General features: G+C 56.5%; 1 protein-coding gene across 1 annotated transcript in view; it reads right to left on the bottom strand.

Annotated features, from left to right (window-relative positions):
- The window catches only part of PTRH1 (peptidyl-tRNA hydrolase 1 homolog), a 336,615-nt gene extending 319,230 nt beyond the window's left edge, over window positions 1–17,385 (bottom strand). Inside the window, exon 1 of the mRNA XM_069609139.1 lies at window positions 17,235–17,385. Coding sequence (XP_069465240.1) covers window positions 17,235–17,384 — 150 coding nt within the window. The 5' untranslated portion in view covers window position 17,385. The remainder of the gene's footprint in view (window positions 1–17,234) is intronic.
- Between the last annotated feature and the right edge of the window lie 482 nt (window positions 17,386–17,867).

Below are 17,867 nucleotides of genomic sequence, written 5' to 3'. Positions count from 1 at the left end.
GGGCCTGTGGTGGGACTTAATAAGCAGGGATGGGTCTATGCACATTAGGGGCCTGGGGTTGGGCCCAGTAAGCAGGAGTGGGTCTACGCACATTAGGGGCCTGTGGGGGGCTCAGTAAGCAGGGGTGGGTCTACACACATTAGGGGCCTGGGGTGGGGCTCAGTAAACAGGGGTGGGTCTACGCACATTAGGGGCCCGGGGTGGGGCTCAGTAAGCAGGGGTGGGTCTACGCACATTAGGGGCCTGGAGTGAGGCTCAGTAAGCAGGGGTGGGTCGATGCACATTAGGGTTCTGGGGTGGGGCTCAGTAAACAGGGGTGGGTCTACACACATTAGGGGCCTGGGTGGGGCTCAGTAAGCAGGGGTGGGTCTATGCACATTATGGGTCTGAGGTGGGGCTCAGTAAACAGGGGTGGGTCTACGCACATTAGGGGCCTGGGGTGGGGCTCAGTAAGTAGGACTGGGTCTACGCACATTAGGGGCCTGGGGTGAGGCTCAGTAAGCAGTGGTGGGTCTACGCACATTTGGGCCCTCGGGTGAGGCTCAATAAGCAGGGGCGGGTCTACACACATTAGGGGCCTGGGGGTGGGGCTCAGTAAGCAGGGGTGGGTCTACGCACATTAAGGGTCTGGGGGTGGGGCTCAGTAAGCAGGGGTGGGTCAATGCACATTAAGGGTCTGGGGGTGTGGCTCAGTAAGCAGGGGTGAGTCTATGCAAATTAAAGGTCTGGGGTGGGGCTCAGTAGGCAGGGGTGGGTCTATGCACATTAGGGGCCTGGAGTGGGGGTCAGTAAGCAGGGCCCTGGGGTGAGGCTCAAAAAGCAGGGGTGGGTCTATTCACATTAGGGGCCTGGGTGAGGATCAGTAAGCAGGGGTGGGTCTGTTCACATTAGGGGCCTGTGGTGGGGCTCAATAAGCAGGGATGGGTCTATGCACATTAGGGGCCTGGGGTTGGGCCCAGTAAGCAGGAGTGGGTCTACGCATATTAGGGGCCTGTGGTGGGGCTCAATAAGCAGGGGTGGGTCTATGCACATTAGGGGCCTGGGGTGGGGCCCAGTAAGAAGGGGTGGGTCTACGCACATTAGGGGCCTGGGTGGGGCTCAGTAAGCAGGGGTGGGTGTACACACATTAGGGGCCTGGGTGAGGCTCAGTAAGCAGGGGTGGGTCTATGCACATTAGGGGCCTGTGGTGGGGCTCAATAAGCAGGGGTGGGTCTATGCACATTAGGGGCCTGTGGTGGGGCTCAATAAGCAGGGGTGGGTCTATGCACAATAGGGGTCTGGGGGTGGGGCACAGTAAGTAGGGGTGGGTCTATGCACATTAGGGGCCTGTGGTGGGGCTCAGTAAGCAGGGGTGGGTCTACGCACATTAGGGCATTGGGGTGAGGCTCAGTAAGCAGGGGTGGGTCTTTGCACATTAGGGGCCTGTGGTGCGGCTCAGTAAGCAGGGGTGGGTCTATGCACATTAGGGGTATGCACAGTAGGGGCTCAGTAAGCGGGGTGGGTCTATGCACATTAGGGGCCTGTGGTGGGGCTCAATAAGCAGGGGTGGGTCTACGCACATTAGGGCATTGGGGTGAGGCTCAGTAAGCAGGGGTGGGTCTATGCACATTAAGGGCCTGGGGTGAGGCTCAGTAAGCAGGGTTGGGTCTATGCACGTTAAGGGCCTGGGGTGAGGCTCAGTAAGCAGGGGTGGGTCTATGCACATTAGGGGTCTGGGGGTGGGTGCATGTACATTAGGGGTCTGGGGTGGGGCTCAGTAAGCAGGGGTGGGTCTATGCACATTAGGGGCCTGTGGTGGGGCTCAGTAAGCAGGGGTGGGTCTATGCACATTAGGGGCCTGTGGTGGGGCTCAATAAGCAGGGGTGGGTCTACGCACATTAGGGGCCTGTGGTGGGGCTCAGTAAGCAGGGGTGGGTCTACACACATTAGGGGCCTGGGGTGGGGCTCAGTAAACAGGGGTGGGTCTACGCACATTAGGGGCCCGGGGTGGGGCTCAGTAAGCAGGGGTGGTTCTATGCACATTAGGGGCCTGGAGTGAGGCTCAGTAAGCAGGGGTGGGTCGATGCACATTAGGGGCCTGAGGGTGGGTGTAGGCACATTAAGGATCTGGGGGTGAGGCCCAGTAAGCAGGGGCGGGTCTATGCACATTAGGGTTCTGGGGTGGGGCTCAGTAAACAGGGGTGGGTCTACACACATTAGGGGCCTGGGGTGGGGCTCAGTAAGCAGGGGTGGGTCTATGCACATTATGGGTCTGAGGTGGGGCTCAGTAAGTAGGACTGGGTCTACGCACATCAGGGGCCTGGGGTGAGGCTCAGTAAGCAGTGGTGGGTCTACGCACATTTGGGCCCTCGGGTGAGGCTCAATAAGCAGGGGCGGGTCTACACACATTAGGGGCCTGGGGGTGGGGCTCAGTAAGCAGGGGTGGGTCTACGCACATTAAGGGTCTGGGGTGGGGCTCAGTAAGCAGGGGTGGGTCAATGCACATTAAGGGTCTGGGGGTGTGGCTCAGTAAGCAGGGGTGAGTCTATGCACATTAAAGGTCTGGGGTGGGGCTCAGTAGGCAGGGGTGGGTCTATGCACATTAGGGGCCTGGAGTGGGGGTCAGTAAGCAGGGCCCTGGGGTGAGGCTCAAAAAGCAGGGGTGGGTCTATTCATATTAGGGGCCTGGGTGAGGATCAGTAAGCAGGGGTGGGTCTGTGCACATTAGGGGCCTGTGGTGGGGCTCAATAAGCAGGGATGGGTCTATGCACATTAGGGGCCTGGGGTTGGGCCCAGTAAGCAGGAGTGGGTCTACGCACATTAGGGGCCTGTGGTGGGGCTCAATAAGCAGGGGCGGGTCTATGCACATTAGGGGCCTGGGGTGGGGCCCAGTAAGAAGGGGTGGGTCTACGCACATTAGGGGCCTGGGTGGGGCTCAGTAAGCAGGGGTGGGTGTACACACATTAGGGGCCTGGGTGAGGCTCAGTAAGCAGGGGTGGGTCTATGCACATTAGGGGCCTGTGGTGGGTGTAGGCATATTAAGGATCTGGGGGTGAGGCCCAGTAAGCAGGGGCGGGTCAATGCACATTAGGGTTCTGGGGTGGGGCTCAGTAAACAGGGGTGGGTCTACACACATTAGGGGCCTGGGGTGGGGCTCAGTAAGCAGGGGTGGGTTTATGCACATTATGGGTCTGAGGTGGGGCTCAGTAAACAGGGGTGGGTCTACGCACATTAGGGGCCTGGGGTGGGGCTCAGTAAGTAGGACTGGGTCTACGCACATTAGGGGCCTGGGGTGAGGCTCAGTAAGCAGTGGTGGGTCTACGCACATTTGGGCCCTCGGGTGAGGCTCAATAAGCAGGGGCGGGTCTACACACATTAGGTGCCTGGGGGTGGGGCTCAGTAAGCAGGGGTGGGTCTACGCACATTAAGGGTCTGGGGGTGGGGCTCAGTAAGCAGAGGTGGGTCAATGCACATTAAGGGTCTGGGGGTGTGGCTCAGTAAGCAGGGGTGTGTCTATGCACATTAAAGGTCTGGGGTGGGGCTCAGTAGGCAGGGGTGGGTCTATGCACATTAGGGGCCTGGAGTGGGGGTCAGTAAGCAGGGCCCTGGGGTGAGGCTCAAAAAGCAGGGGTGGGTCTGTGCACATTAGGGGCCTGTGGTGGGGCTCAATAAGCAGGGATGGGTCTATGCACATTAGGGGCCTGGGGTTGGGCCCAGTAAGCAGGAGTGGGTCTACGCACATTAGGGGCCTGTGGTGGGGCTCAATAAGCAGGGGCGGGTCTATGCACATTAGGGGCCTGGGGTGGGGCCCAGTAAGAAGGGGTGGGTCTACGCACATTAGGGGCCTGGGTGGGGCTCAGTAAGCAGGGGTGGGTGTACACACATTAGGGGCCTGGGTGAGGCTCAGTAAGCAGGGGTGGGTCTATGCACATTAGGGGCCTGTGGTGGGGCTCAGTAAGCAGGGGTGGGTCTACGCACATTAGGGCATTGGGGTGAGGCTCAGTAAGCAGGGGTGGGTCTTTGCACATTAGGGGCCTGTGGTGCGGCTCAGTAAGCAGGGGTGGGTCTATGCACATTAGGGGTATGCACAGTAGGGGCTCAAAAGCGGGGTGGGTCTATGCACATTAGGGGCCTGTGGTGGGGCTCAATAAGCAGGGGTGGGTCTACGCACATTAGGGCATTGGGGTGAGGCTCAGTAAGCAGGGGTGGGTCTATGCACATTAAGGGCCTGGGGTGAGGCTCAGTAAGCAGGGTTGGGTCTATGCACATTAAGGGCCTGGGGTGAGGCTCGGTAAGCAGGGGTGGGTCTATGCACATTAGGGGTCTGGGGGTGGGTGCATGTACATTAGGGGTCTGGGGTGGGGCTCAGTAAGCAGGGGTGGGTCTATGCACATTAGGGGCCTGTGGTGGGGCTCAGTAAGCAGGGGTGGGTCTATGCACATTAGGGGCCTGTGGTGGGGCTCAATAAGCAGGGGTGGGTCTACGCACATTAGGGGCCTGTGGTGGGGCTCAGTAAGCAGGGGTGGGTCTACACACATTAGGGGCCTGGGGTGGGGCTCAATAAACAGGGGTGGGTCTACGCACATTAGGGGCCCGGGGTGGGGCTCAGTAAGCAGGGGTGGGTCTATGCACATTAGGGGCCTGAAGTGAGGCTCAGTAAGCAGGGGTGGGTCGATGCACATTAGGGGCCTGAGGGTGGGTGTAGGCACATTAAGGATCTGGGGGTGAAGCCCAGTAAGCAGGGGCGGGTCTATGCACATTAGGGTTCTGGGGTGGGGCTCAGTAAACAGGGGTGGGTCTACACACATTAGGGGCCTGGGGTGGGGCTCAGTAAGCAGGGGTGGGTCTATGCACATTATGGGTCTGAGGTGGGGCTCAGTAAACAGGGGTGGGTCTACGCACATTAGGGTCCTGGGGTGGGGCTCAGTAAGTAGGACTGGGTCTACGCACATTAGGGGCCTGGGGTGAGGCTCAGTAAGCAGTGGTGGGTCTACGCACATTTGGGCCCTCGGGTGAGGCTCAATAAGCAGGGGCGGGTCTACACACATTATGGGCCTGGGGGTGGGGCTCAGTAAGCAGGGGTGGGTCTACGCACATTAAGGGTCTGGGGTGGGGCTCAGTAAGCAGGGGTGGGTCAATGCACATTAAGGGTCTGGGGGTGTGGCTCAGTAAGCACGGGTGAGTCTATGCACATTAAAGGTCTGGGGTGGGGCTCAGTAGGCAGGGGTGGGTCTATGCACATTAGGGGCCTGGAGTGGGGGTCAGTAAGCAGGGCCCTGCGGTGAGGCTCAAAAAGCAGGGGTGGGTCTATTCACATTAGGGGCCTGGGTGAGGATCAGTAAGCAGGGGTGTGTCTGTGCACATTAGGGGCCTGTGGTGGGGCTCAATAAGCAGGGATGGGTCTATGCACATTAGGGGCCTGGGGTTGGGCCCAGTAAGCAGGAGTGGGTCTACGCACATTAGGGGCCTGTGGTGGGGCTCAATAAGCAGGGGCGGGACTATGCACATTAGGGGCCTGGGGTGGGGCCCAGTAAGAAGGGGTGGGTCTACGCACATTAGGGGCCTGGGTGGGGCTCAGTAAGCAGGGGTGGGTGTACACACATTAGGGGCCTGGGTGAGGCTCAGTAAGCAGGGGTGGGTCTATGCACATTAGGGGCCTGTGGTGGGTGTAGGCACATTAAGGATCTGGGGGTGAGGCCCAGTAAGCAGGGGCGGGTCAATGCACATTAGGGTTCTGGGGTGGGGCTCAGTAAACAGGGGTGGGTCTACACACATTAGGGGCCTGGGGTGGGGCTCAGTAAGCAGGGGTGGGTCTATGCACATTATGGGTCTGAGGTGGGGCTCAGTAAACAGGGGTGGGTCTACGCACTTTAGGGGCCTGGGGTGGGGCTCAGTAAGTAGGACTGGGTCTACGCACATTAGGGGCCTGGGGTGAGGCTCAGTAAGCAGTGGTGGGTCTACGCACATTTGGGCCCTCGGGTGAGGCTCAATAAGCAGGGGCGGGTCTACACACATTAGGTGCCTGGGGGTGGGGCTCAGTAAGCAGGGGTGGGTCTACGCACATTAAGGGTCTGGGGGTGGGGCTCAGTAAGCAGGGGTGGGTCAATGCACATTAAGGGTCTGGGGGTGTGGCTCAGTAAGCAGGGGTGAGTCTATGCACATTAAAGGTCTGGGGTGGGGCTCAGTAGGCAGGGGTGGGTCTATGCACATTAGGGGCCTGGAGTGGGGGTCAGTAAGCAGGGCCCTGGGGTGAGGCTCAAAAAGCAGGGGTGGGTCTATTCACATTAGGGGCCTGGGTGGGGCTCAATAAGCAGGGATGGGTCTATGCACATTAGGGGCCTGGGGTTGGGCCCAGTAAGCAGGAGTGGGTCTACGCACATTAGGGGCCTGTGGTGGGGCTCAATAAGCAGGGGCGGGTCTATGCACATTAGGGGCCTGGGGTGGGGCCCAGTAAGAAGGGGTGGGTCTACGCACATTAGGGGCCTGGGTGGGGCTCAGTAAGCAGGGGTGGGTGTACACACATTAGGGGCCTGGGTGAGGCTCAGTAAGCAGGGGTGGGTCTATGCACATTAGGGGCCTGTGGTGGGGCTCAATAAGCAGGGGTGGGTCTATGGGGGTATGCACATTAGGGGCTCAGTTAGCGGGGTGGGGTTATGCACAGTAGGGGCTTGGGGTGAGGCTCTGTAAGCAGGGGTGGATCTATGCAAATTAGGGGTCTGGGGTGGGGCTCAGTAAGCAGGGGTGGTGCATGTACATTAGGGGGCTGGGGTGGGGCTCAGTAAACAGGGGTGGTGCATGTACATTAGGGGCCTAGGGTGGGGCTCAGTAAACAGGGGTGGTGCATGTACATTAGGGGCCTGGGGTGGGGCTCAGTAAGCAGGGGTGGTTCTATGCACATTAGGGGCCTGGGGTGAGGCTCAGTAAGCAGGGGTGGGTCTACGCACATTAGGGGCCTGTGGTGGGGCTCAGTAAGCAGGGGTAGGTCTATGCACATTAGGGGCCTGTGGTGGGGCTCAGTAAACAGGGGTGTGTGTATGTACATTAGGGGCCTGGGGTGGGGCTCAGTAAGCAGGGATGAGTCTATGCACATTAGGGGCCTGGGATGGGGCTCAGTAAGCAGGGGTGGGTCTACGCACATTAGGGGCCTGGGGTGAGGCTCAGTAAGCAGGGGTGGGTCTACGCACATTAGGGGCCTGTGGTGGGGCTCAGTAAGCAGGGGTAGGTCTATGCACATTAGGGGCCTGTGGTGGGGCTCAGTAAACAGGGGTGTGTGTATGTACATTAGGGGCCTGGGGTGGGGCTCAGTAAGCAGGGATGAGTCTATGCACATTAGGGGCCTGGGATGGGGCTCAGTAAGCAGGGGTGGGTCTACGCACATTAGGGGCCTGGGGTGGGGCTCAGTAAACAGGGGTGTGTGTGTGTGTACATTAGGGGCCTGGGGTGGGGCTCAGTAAGCAGGGATGGGTCTATGCACATTAGGGGCCTGGGGTGGGACTCAGTAAGCAGGGGCGGGTATACGCACATTAGGGGCCTGGGGTGGGGCTCAGTAAGCAGGGATGGGTCTATGCACATTAGGGGCCTGGGGTGGGGCTCAGTAAACAGGGGTGGATCTATGCACAGTAGGGGCTTGGGGTGAGGCTCTGTAAGCAGGGGTGTGTCTATGCACATTAGGGGCCTGGAAAGGGCTCAGTAAACAGGGGTGGATCTATGGGGGTATGCACAGTAGGGGCTCAGTAAGCGGGGTGGGGGTATGCACATTAGGGGCCTGGGGTGGGGCTCAGTAAGCAGGGGTGGTGTATGTACATTAGCATAGCTCTCAACTCACCCGCTTTTGGCGGGTGTCACCCGCCTTGCAAAGGGCTGACCCGCCAAGCCTCCTGCACGCCCATTCACTCCAATGGGCGTCTCACCCGCCAAAAAGAAAATCGGGTGATTTCACCCGCCTTTGCGAGACAAATGGTGGAGAGCTATGCATTAGGGGGCTGGGGTGGGGCTCAGTAAACAGGGGTGGTGCATGTACATTAGGAGCCTGGGGTGGGGCTCAGTAAACAGGGGTGGTGCATGTACATTAGGGGGCTGGGGCTCAGTAAACAGGGGTGGTGCATGTACATTAGGGGGCTGGGGAGGGGCTCAGTAAACAGGGGTGGTGCATGTACATTAGGGGGCTGGGGTGGGGCTCAGTAAACAGGGGTAGTGCATGTACATTAGGGGCCTGGGGTGGGGCTCAGTAAGCAGGGGTGGTGCATGTACATTAGGGGCCTGGGGTGGGGCTCAGTAAGCAGGGGTGGCTCTATGCACATTAGGGGCCTGGGGTGGGGCTCAGTAAACAGGGGTGGTGCATGTACATTAGGGGCCTGGGGTGGGGCTCAGTAAACAGGGGTGGTGCATGTACATTAGGGGCCTGGGGTGGGGCTCAGTAAGCAGGGGTAGGTCTATGCACATTAGGGGCCTGTGGTGGGGCTCAGTAAGCAGGGGTGGGTCTACGCACATTAGGGGCCTGGGGTGGGGCTCAGTAAGCAGGGATGGGTCTATGCACATTAGGGGCCTGGGGTGGGGCTCAGTAAACAGGGGTGGATCTATGCACTGTAGGGGCTTGGGGTGAGGCTCTGTAAGCAGGGGTGGGTCTATCCACATTAGGGGCCTGGAAAGGGCTCAGTAAACAGGGGTGGATCTATGGGGGTATGCACAGTAGGGGCTCAGTTAGCGGGGTGGGGTTATGCACAGTAGGGGCTTGGGGTGAGGCTCTGTAAGCAGGGGTGGATCTATGCAAATTAGGGGCCTGGGGTGGGGCTCAGTAAGCAGGGGTGGTGCATGTACATTAGGGGGCTGGGGTGGGGCTCAGTAAACAGGGGTGGTGCATGTACATTAGGGGCCTGGGGTGGGGCTCAGTAAGCAGGGGTGGGTCTACGCACATTAGGGGCCTGTGGTGGGGCTCAGTAAGCAGGGGTAGGTCTATGCACATTAGGGGCCTGTGGTGGGGCTCAGTAAACGGGTGTGTGTATGTACATTAGGGGCCTGGGGTGGGGCTCAGTAAGCAGGGATGGGTCTATGCACATTAGGGGCCTGGGGTGGGGCTCAGTAAGCAGGGGTGGGTCTACGCACATTAGGGGCCTGGGGTGGGGCTCAGTAAACAGGGGTGGGTCTATGCACAGTAGGGGCCTGGGGTGGGGCTCAGTAAGCAGGGGTGGGTATACGCACATTAGGGGCCTGGGGTGGGGCTCAGTAAGCAGGGATGGGTCTATGCACATTAGGGGCCTGGGGTGGGGCTCAGTAAACAGGGGTGGATCTATTCACAGTAGGGGCTTGGGGTGAGGCTCTGTAAGCAGGGGTGGGTCTATGCACATTAGGGGCCTGGAAAGGGCTCAGTAAACAGGGGTGGATCTATTCACAGTAGGGGCTTGGGGTGAGGCTCTGTAAGCAGGGGTGGGTCTATGCACATTAGGGGCCTGGAAAGGGCTCAGTAAACAGGGGTGGATCTATGGGGGTATGCACAGTAGGGGCTCAGTAAGCGGGGTGGGGGTATGCACATTAGGGGCCTGGGGTAGGGCTCAGTAAGCAGGGGTGGTGTATGTACATTAGCATAGCTCTCAACTCACCCGCTTTTGGCGGGTGTCACCCGCCTTGCAAAGGGCTGACTCACCCGCCAAGCCTCCTGCACGCCCATTCACTCCAATGGGCGTCTCACCCGCCAAAAAGAAAATCGGGTGATTTCACCCGCCTTTGCGAGACAAATGGTTGAGAGCTATGCATTAGGGGGCTGGGGTGGGGCTCAGTAAACAGGGGTGGTGCATGTACATTAGGGGCCTGGGGTGGGGCTCAGTAAACAGGGGTGGTGCATGTACATTAGGGGGCTGGGGCTCAGTAAACAGGGGTGGTGCATGTACATTAGGGGGCTGGGGAGGGGCTCAGTAAACAGGGGTGGTGCATGTACATTAGGGGGCTGGGGTGGGGCTCAGTAAACAGGGGTGGTGCATGTACATTAGGGGCCTGGGGTGGGGCTAAGTAAGCAGGGGTGGTGCATATACATTAGGGGCCTGGGGTGGGGCTCAGTAAGCAGGGGTGGGTCTACGCACATTAGGGGCCTGTGGTGGGGCTCAGTAAGCAGGGGTAGGTCTATGCACATTAGGGGCCTGTGGTGGGGCTCAGTAAACAGGGGTGTGTGTATGTACATTAGGGGCCTGGGGTGGGGCTCAGTAAGCAGGGATGGGTCTATGCACATTAGGGGCCTGGGGTGGGGCTCAGTAAGCAGGGGTGGGTCTACGCACATTAGGGGCCTGGGGTGGGGCTCAGTAAACAGGGGTGGGTCTATGCACATTAGGGGCCTGGGGTGGGGCTCAGTAAGCAGGGGTGGGTATACGCACATTAGGGGCCTGGGGTGGGGCTCAGTAAGCAGGGATGGGTCTATGCACATTAGGGGCCTGGGGTGGGGCTCAGTAAACAGAGGTGGATCTATTCACAGTAGGGGCTTGGGGTGAGGCTCTGTAAGCAGGGGTGGGTCTATGCACATTAGGGGCCTGGAAAGGGCTCAGTAAACAGGGGTGGATCTATTCACAGTAGGGGCTTGGGGTGAGGCTCTGTAAGCAGGGGTGGGTCTATGCACATTAGGGGCCTGGAAAGGGCTCAGTAAACAGGGGTGGATCTAAGGGGGTATGCACAGTAGGGGCTCAGTAAGCGGGGTGGGGGTATGCACATTAGGGGCCTGGGGTGGGGCTCAGTAAGCAGGGGTGGCGTATGTACATTAGCATAGCTCTCAACTCACCCGCTTTTGGCGGGTGTCACCCGCCTTGCAAAGGGCTGACTCACCCGCCAAGCCTCCTGCACGCCCATTCACTCCAATGGGCGTCTCACCCGCCAAAAAGAAAATCGGGTGATTTCACCCGCCTTTGTGAGACAAATGGTTGAGAGCTATGCATTAGGGGGCTGGGGTGGGGCTCAGTAAACAGGGGTGGTGCATGTACATTAGGGGCCTGGGGTGGGGCTCAGTAAACAGGGGTGGTGCATGTACATTAGGGGGCTGGGGCTCTGTAAACAGGGGTGGTGCATGTACATTAGGGGGCTGGGGAAGGGCTCAGTAAACAGGGGTGGTGCATGTACATTAGGGGGCTGGGGTGGGGCTCAGTAAACAGGGGTGGTGCATGTACATTAGGGGCCTGGGGTGGGGCTCAGTAAGCAGGGGTGGTGCATGTACATTAGGGGCCTGGGGTGGGGCTCAGTAAGCAGGGGTGGCTCTATGCACATTAGGGGCCTGGGGTGGGGCTCAGTAAACAGGGGTGGTGCATGTACATTAGGGGCCTGGGGTGGGGCTCAGTAAACAGGGGTGGTGCATGTACATTAGGGGCCTGGGGCGAGGCTCAGTAAGCAGGGGTGGTGCATGTACATTAGGGGCCTGGGGTGGGGCTCAGTAAGCAGGGTGTAGAGATCTCGGCCCCGGCCACTAGGGCCGCCCCCGCGCGCCTGGCGCGCATTTCGGGAGCAGCAGAGGACGCGGGAAGACGTCCTCTCCCAGCTCCTCCGAGAAGTAGGCCCCGGCCTGCACTAAGACATTACAGCCTCCCAGCTGCATCCATTTATCACCGAGGCAAGCTGCCCAAGAGGCCTTACCAATCGTATATGCATATGTATGTTGAATGATGTCGCATGCTGATTAAAGGACATCACTGTTACAAGAGGCCTCCTGTCATCCTTGCAAGTATTATACTACATAAATTGGCGACGAGGATCACCACTACAACCCACGCGAACCATGCAAGGCGCAACACCACCTCCGCCCTTCCTACAAACTCCAGGTAAACCCGCCATCCCGTGGCCGCAATGGCAACCGTTATTTATGACATACGTAGAGGCAGTAGGCGGTGCAGGATTTTCGGCGGCACGGCGCAGGGCAATGTTACTTAACGCCCTAGGGGTAGAAGGACAGAGGGTGTTTGAAAGTCTCACCCCGGGCCAGGTGGTTGGTGACAACGATGACGTATTCAAAGAAGCAGTTAGAAGAATCGTAAAAAGGTTCGCCAGTAAGGAGAACACGGTTCTGCACAGAATACATTTTTATAGCCGCAGGCAAGAAGCCTCAGAACCTGTTGACGACTACGTCACAAAGCTACGCGAATTGGCAGCGCTGTGCAATTTTGGCGCCAATGCGGAGAGCCTCATCTGCGACATGCTGGTAGTTCACGCCAACAGCAGGAAAGTGCAAGATAAATTCATTATGGAGAAGGAACTACTGCTAGAGAAAGCAATGGAGATTGCCAGAGCAGTCGAAGAAACAGCTGGGAGAAGAAAAGAACTCACGGGAAGCCTTAGCTCCACTGAAATACAAGCAGTGGCGTTTCGCCCGAAGAAAGAGAGACAAGCTTCGAACATGAAAGAAGAAAAAGGCAGCACGAGAGAACCACTGAAATGCCACAGGTGTACCAGCACGAAACATCTGGCGTTCGACAGGGAGTGCCCGGCCAGAGATAAGGAGTGCTCTATCTGCAAACGCATTGGCCATTTCTCGATTGTGTGTCGCTGGAGAAACAAGAAAGTCACAAACGTCAACATGAGTCGCAACACGGAAAGAGAGTCGTCCTCGGAAGATGAAGGTAGGCCCACCGTCATCATGGTGAACAGCACACGGGCCAGGAGAGAAAAACCCCATTGCATAATCAAAATAGATGGGATGGAAACAAAAGTCATGGCGGACTCAGGGTCGGACCTCACCATAATTCCCATTCGCACATACAAAGAAATGATGGGGACGGAAAAGGTTCGAGTGCTCACCACACGGCACAAACCCACGGTTTTTGGAGGTGCGTCAGTTGACCTACTGGGCTACATCAATGGGAAAGTAGAATTTAAAGGAAGGGAAACCACCACCAGAGTATATTTCAGCCAAGAGGGCCCAGCTGTATTAGGATGGGACGACCAAGACAAATTGAATATCAAGCTGGATCCCAGTTCGGAAGACCAAGTACTCTCTGTCTGCGGGAGGAGCGTACCTATAGTCAAAAGTGATTATCCCAAACTCTTCTCGGAGGAGCCGGGGCACATCAAAGGATTTGTCCACAAAATTATGCTTAAAAGGAATGCGGTTCCAATCAAACATCGTGTGAGGCCAGTACCAGCAACCGCGAGAGACACACTCAGGAGTCAATTGGACAAAATGAGGATGGATGGCGTCATCGAAGAAGTAGAAGCTTCAGAGTGGCTAAGCCCAGTCGTGCTCATAAAGAAACCCAACTCTCAAGAGCTAAGGGTTTGCATTGACCTTCGCAGTGTGAACTTGGAAGTCATCACGGACAGCTACCCACTACCGAGCATAAATGAACTAATTCTGATGATGAAAGACGCCAGAATATTCTCAAAACTGGATATGAGAAACGCGTATCACCAAATACAATTGCACAAGGAATCCAAGCCCCTCACAGCATTCATCACTCCGTTTGGCACCTATCAGTTCACCAAGATGCCATTTGGCTTATCCTCGGCTGCATCGGCGTTTCAACGAATGATGGATGTCCTGCTACGGAAAGTCAAAAACGTGGCATACTTTCAGGATGACATCCTCGTCTATGCAAAAGACGAACAGACCCACGATACCACGTTGAGAACTGTCCTGACCAAGCTGCAAGAAGCGGGGGTGAGGTTACGCTACGAGAAATGTGTATTCAAGGCGAAGGAAGTTGAGTACTTAGGGTACAAAATATCCGAGCAAGGGATAAGTCCCAAACAAAATTTAATGCAGGCCATAATTAAGGCACCAGAACCCACCAACAAAGAAGAAGTACGGTCGTTCCTTGGACTGGCGGAGTACTACGCAAAGTTTATCCCTAAGTTCTCGGAAACTTCAGCACCTCTCCGCGAACTCCTCAAAAAAGGGTCGGAGTACTCGTGGCAAGAACCCCAAAAGAAAGCGGTGGAAAGTATAAAACGCCACATAATGGAAGCACCGTGTCTGCAACCATTTAACCCCGAGTGGGGTACTGTCATCACCACAGACGCCAGTGCATACGGATTAGGAGCAGTTCTAACACAGAAGAAAGGTGACACAGAACACGTAGTAGCCTTTGCCTCGAAAGCCTTATCCTCGGCCGAACAGAACTATTCCACCATAGAAAAAGAAATGTTAGCGTGTGCATGGGCCGTAGAACATTTCAGAACATATGTGTGGGGCACAAAATTTAGGTTGGTAACCGACCATAAACCCCTCATCCACATGCTCAGTCCAGGAGGCACCAAAGCGTCAACACCCAGGTTGGCACGCATAGCAGCCAAACTGCAGGAGTACACATTTGAGGTACAGCACATCTCAGGATGGAAGAACTCGCAGGCAGACTGCATGTCGAGATTACCTGAGGGTAAAGACAAGGCCACCACGTTTTTGCAAGAGGAGTGCATAGTGGCATCCATTACAGATCTCAAAGATCCGGACTACTTAGAACTCAGTGAGAAGCATTGGTTGGAAGAAGACGGAAAGGACCCGACCATGGCGAGAATACGAGAGTGGATCAGGAAAGGGTGGCCGAATGAAAAAGCGATTCCAGAAGGCATGAGGCCATATTGGAAGGTGGCAGATGAGATATCAGAGACAGATGGAATAATATTGAAAACGGACCAGATAATCCCACCTGCAGGCATGAGAAGAACCATTCTCTGCAGAGCTCACGCGGGCCACCTAGGGAACACTATGACCCGTCGCAGAGTGAGAGAGGCCTACTGGTGGCCGTCCATGGACCAAGAGATCCGCATCATGATAGAGCGATGTCATGAATGCCTCAACAGCAACAAGCGCTTAAAGATCAGACAGGCGCCGTTAATTCCCACAGAAGTACCAGAGGCTGTGTGGTCAAAAGTAGGTATAGACTTTATTGGACCCTTGGAGGCGATGGCGCCCGAATATCGCTATGGCGTAGTACTAGTGGACTACTTATCAAAGTGGGTTGAGGCAGAGTTTGTCCCCAACATCACCACAGCGACAGTAATTGAAGTCCTCACAGAAATTTTCCAAAGGGAAGGACTCCCTGACGAAGTGGTAACGGACAATGGGTTACAACTAGTCTCGGGGGACATGGAACAATTCCTGAGGAAGCATCACATACGCCAGAAGAAAGCAGCGTTGTACCATCCCCAAGCAAATGGACTGGTGGAGAGAGCCAACAGGTTTATAAAAGTTGCCATCGAGTTAGCAACTGCTTCCGGAATGGACCCGCTCAAGACCATAAAGGAGGCCATAGCGGCCCACAGACTTACTCCCAACGGGATCACTCAAATATCCCCGTTTCGAATGTTAAGAGGGAGAAGAGCAGCTTCGACGCTTATACCACCATGGCTGACTAAAGTAAGAGAAGATGAAGAAGTAGACATGACAGAGGTGGTGTGGAGAATGGAGAACAGCAAGACACGCATGAAAACGTGGAGCGACAGAAGAAGAACTAAACAAGCGTTAGACGTTAAAGAGGGAGATTGGATCAAAATACGACTGCCGACAAAGGATCAAATCACGGGCTCTCGATACAGCAGACCTATAAAAGTGATCCACAGAGGAACCAACCACGTCCGCACCGAAGACGGGCGCACTTGGAACTTGGAAAGAGTAGCCCTGTTCCAGAAGAGACAAGAGAGAGCAAGGACCCCGGAGAGATCAGAAGCAGAAGGAAGAATGGACTGCGAGAGAGAAGAAGAACGTGAGCTAGAGAATGATGGCGAAGAAAAGGAGGAAACAGAGATGGAACCGGAGGCACCTACAGCAGATCGAGAACCTGAACACCAGGATGCCCACAGCGAGAAAGAAGACCGACCAAGAAGAGAACACAGAAGACCGTTGAGATACAATGACTATGTATTGCAATGAACTGCCTTTGCATTATCAGGGGGAGGTGTGTAGAGATGTCGCGAGAGCCGTAACTCTCGCGAGATCTCGGCCCTGGCCACTAGGGCCGCCCCCGCGCGCCTGGCGCGCATTTCGGGAGCAGCAGAGGACGCGGGAAGACGTCCTCTCCCAGCTCCTCCGAGAAGTAGGCCCCGGCCTGCACTAAGACATTACAGCCTCCCAGCTGCATCCATTTATCACCGAGGCAAGCTGCCCAAGAGGCATTACCAATCGTATATGCATATGTATGTTGAATGATGTTGCATGCTGATTAAAGGACATCACTGTTACAAGAGGCCTCCTGTCATCCTTGCAAGTATTATACTACACAGGGGTGGCTCTATGCACATTAGGGGGCTGGGGTGGGGCTCAGTAAACAGGGGTGGTGCATGTACATTAGGGCCCTGGGGTGGGGCTCAGTAAACAGGGGTGGTGCATGTACATTAGTGGCCTGGTGTGGGGCTCAGTAAACAGGGGTGGTGCATGTGCATTAGGGGCCTGGGGTGGGGCTCAGTAAACAGGGGTGGTGCATGTACATTAGGGGGCTGGGGAGGGGCTCAGTAAACAGGGGTGGTGCATGTACATTAGGGGCCTGGGGTGGGGCTCAGTAAACAGGGGTGGTGCATGTACATTAGGGGCCTGGGGTGAGGCTCAGTAAGCAGAGGTGGGTCTATGTACATTAAGGGCCTGGGGTGGGGCTCAGTAAGCAGGGGTGGTGCATGTACATTAGGGGCCTGGGGTGGGGCTCAGTAAACAGGGGTGGTGCATGTATATTAGGGGCCTGGGGTGAGGCTCAGTAAGCAGGGGTGGTTCTATGTACATTAGGGGCCTGGGGTGTGGCTCAGTAAGCAGGGGTGGTGCATGTACATTAGGGGCCTGGGGTGTGGCTCAGTAAGCAGGGGTGGTGCATGTACATTAGGGGCCTGGGGTCAGGCTCAGTAAGCAGGGGTGGGTCTATGTACATTAGGGGCCTGGGGTGGGGCTCAGTAAGCAGGGGTGGTGCATGTACATTAGGGGCCTGGGCTGAGGCTCAGTGAGCAGGGGTGGGTCTATGTACATTAGGGGCCTGGGGTGGGGCTCAGTAAGCAGGGGTGGTGCATGTACATTAGGGGCCTGGGGTGGGGCTCAGTAAGCAGGGGTGGTGCATGTACATTAGAGGCCTGGGGGTGGGGCTCAGTAAGCAGGGGTGGCTCTATGCACATTAGGGGCCTGGGGTGGGGCTCAGTCATAAAATGCAAGGGGGGGCAGGGCACAAACAGTGCCACGCAGAAGGCGGTGCTATAACTTCGACTTTTACAATGATGAGGCCAGATTACAAGGGTGGGGGGGATTTCCGGGCTCGTCTGCGTTCCAGGCCTCTTTCTGGCGGCTGCCCACGCCCCCTGGCCACTCATTGGCCCCTTCTTACCAGCACGCGCCTCCCTCCGGAGCTGGCTATGGCAGTCTCCTCCGTGGCGCGCGTCCGCAGCCCAGCGCAGAGACGGCGCAGCAGCATGGCCGGCGCGAGTACCGGCAATCCCAGCATGCTTTGCTTCTGGAAGATTGTTTCATTGCGCATGCGTACTTGCCTGGGTGTCACAGGCGACGCTGCATTGTGTTTCCCAATGAGGCAGAGTGTCACCGGGAAGCCATATTAGAGTCAGGCGAAGTGTGAACCCGAGAAGAGCTCTGCTTACTTCCGGGAAAGATGCGCAAAAGGAAAACAGCTGGGAGAATACTAGAGCTCTCTAGTTTCACACACTCATGCCTGAAAAAGCCACCCATTCCTGTTTTTTTTTCACTTTGGAGTCGGGGACATGTATTTTTTTCCACATTTGAAACTTAGACAAACTACAAATCCCAGACTAAGTTCCAATCAACATGAAGACTGGCTGGCAGTCTCACTCATGGCCACAGGAAAATCGAGAGCTCCTGGAGAGTGAACAATGCAAGAGAATATTTCTCATACTCATCTTTAGTTGGGTTTATCATAAGCAGAAACTATTGCATTAGAGTACAGATAGGGAGGAATGAGGGACACAAAGCTTGTGGGTGTTGTTTG

This window comes from Ambystoma mexicanum, chromosome 8 (assembly GCF_040938575.1).
Source record: "Ambystoma mexicanum isolate Mex_15411 chromosome 8, UKY_AmexF1_1, whole genome shotgun sequence".
NCBI classification, from domain to species: domain Eukaryota; kingdom Metazoa; phylum Chordata; class Amphibia; order Caudata; family Ambystomatidae; genus Ambystoma; species Ambystoma mexicanum.
Note: the sequence above shows the minus strand (reverse complement) of the source record. Positions and strands in the feature narration are given on the sequence as shown.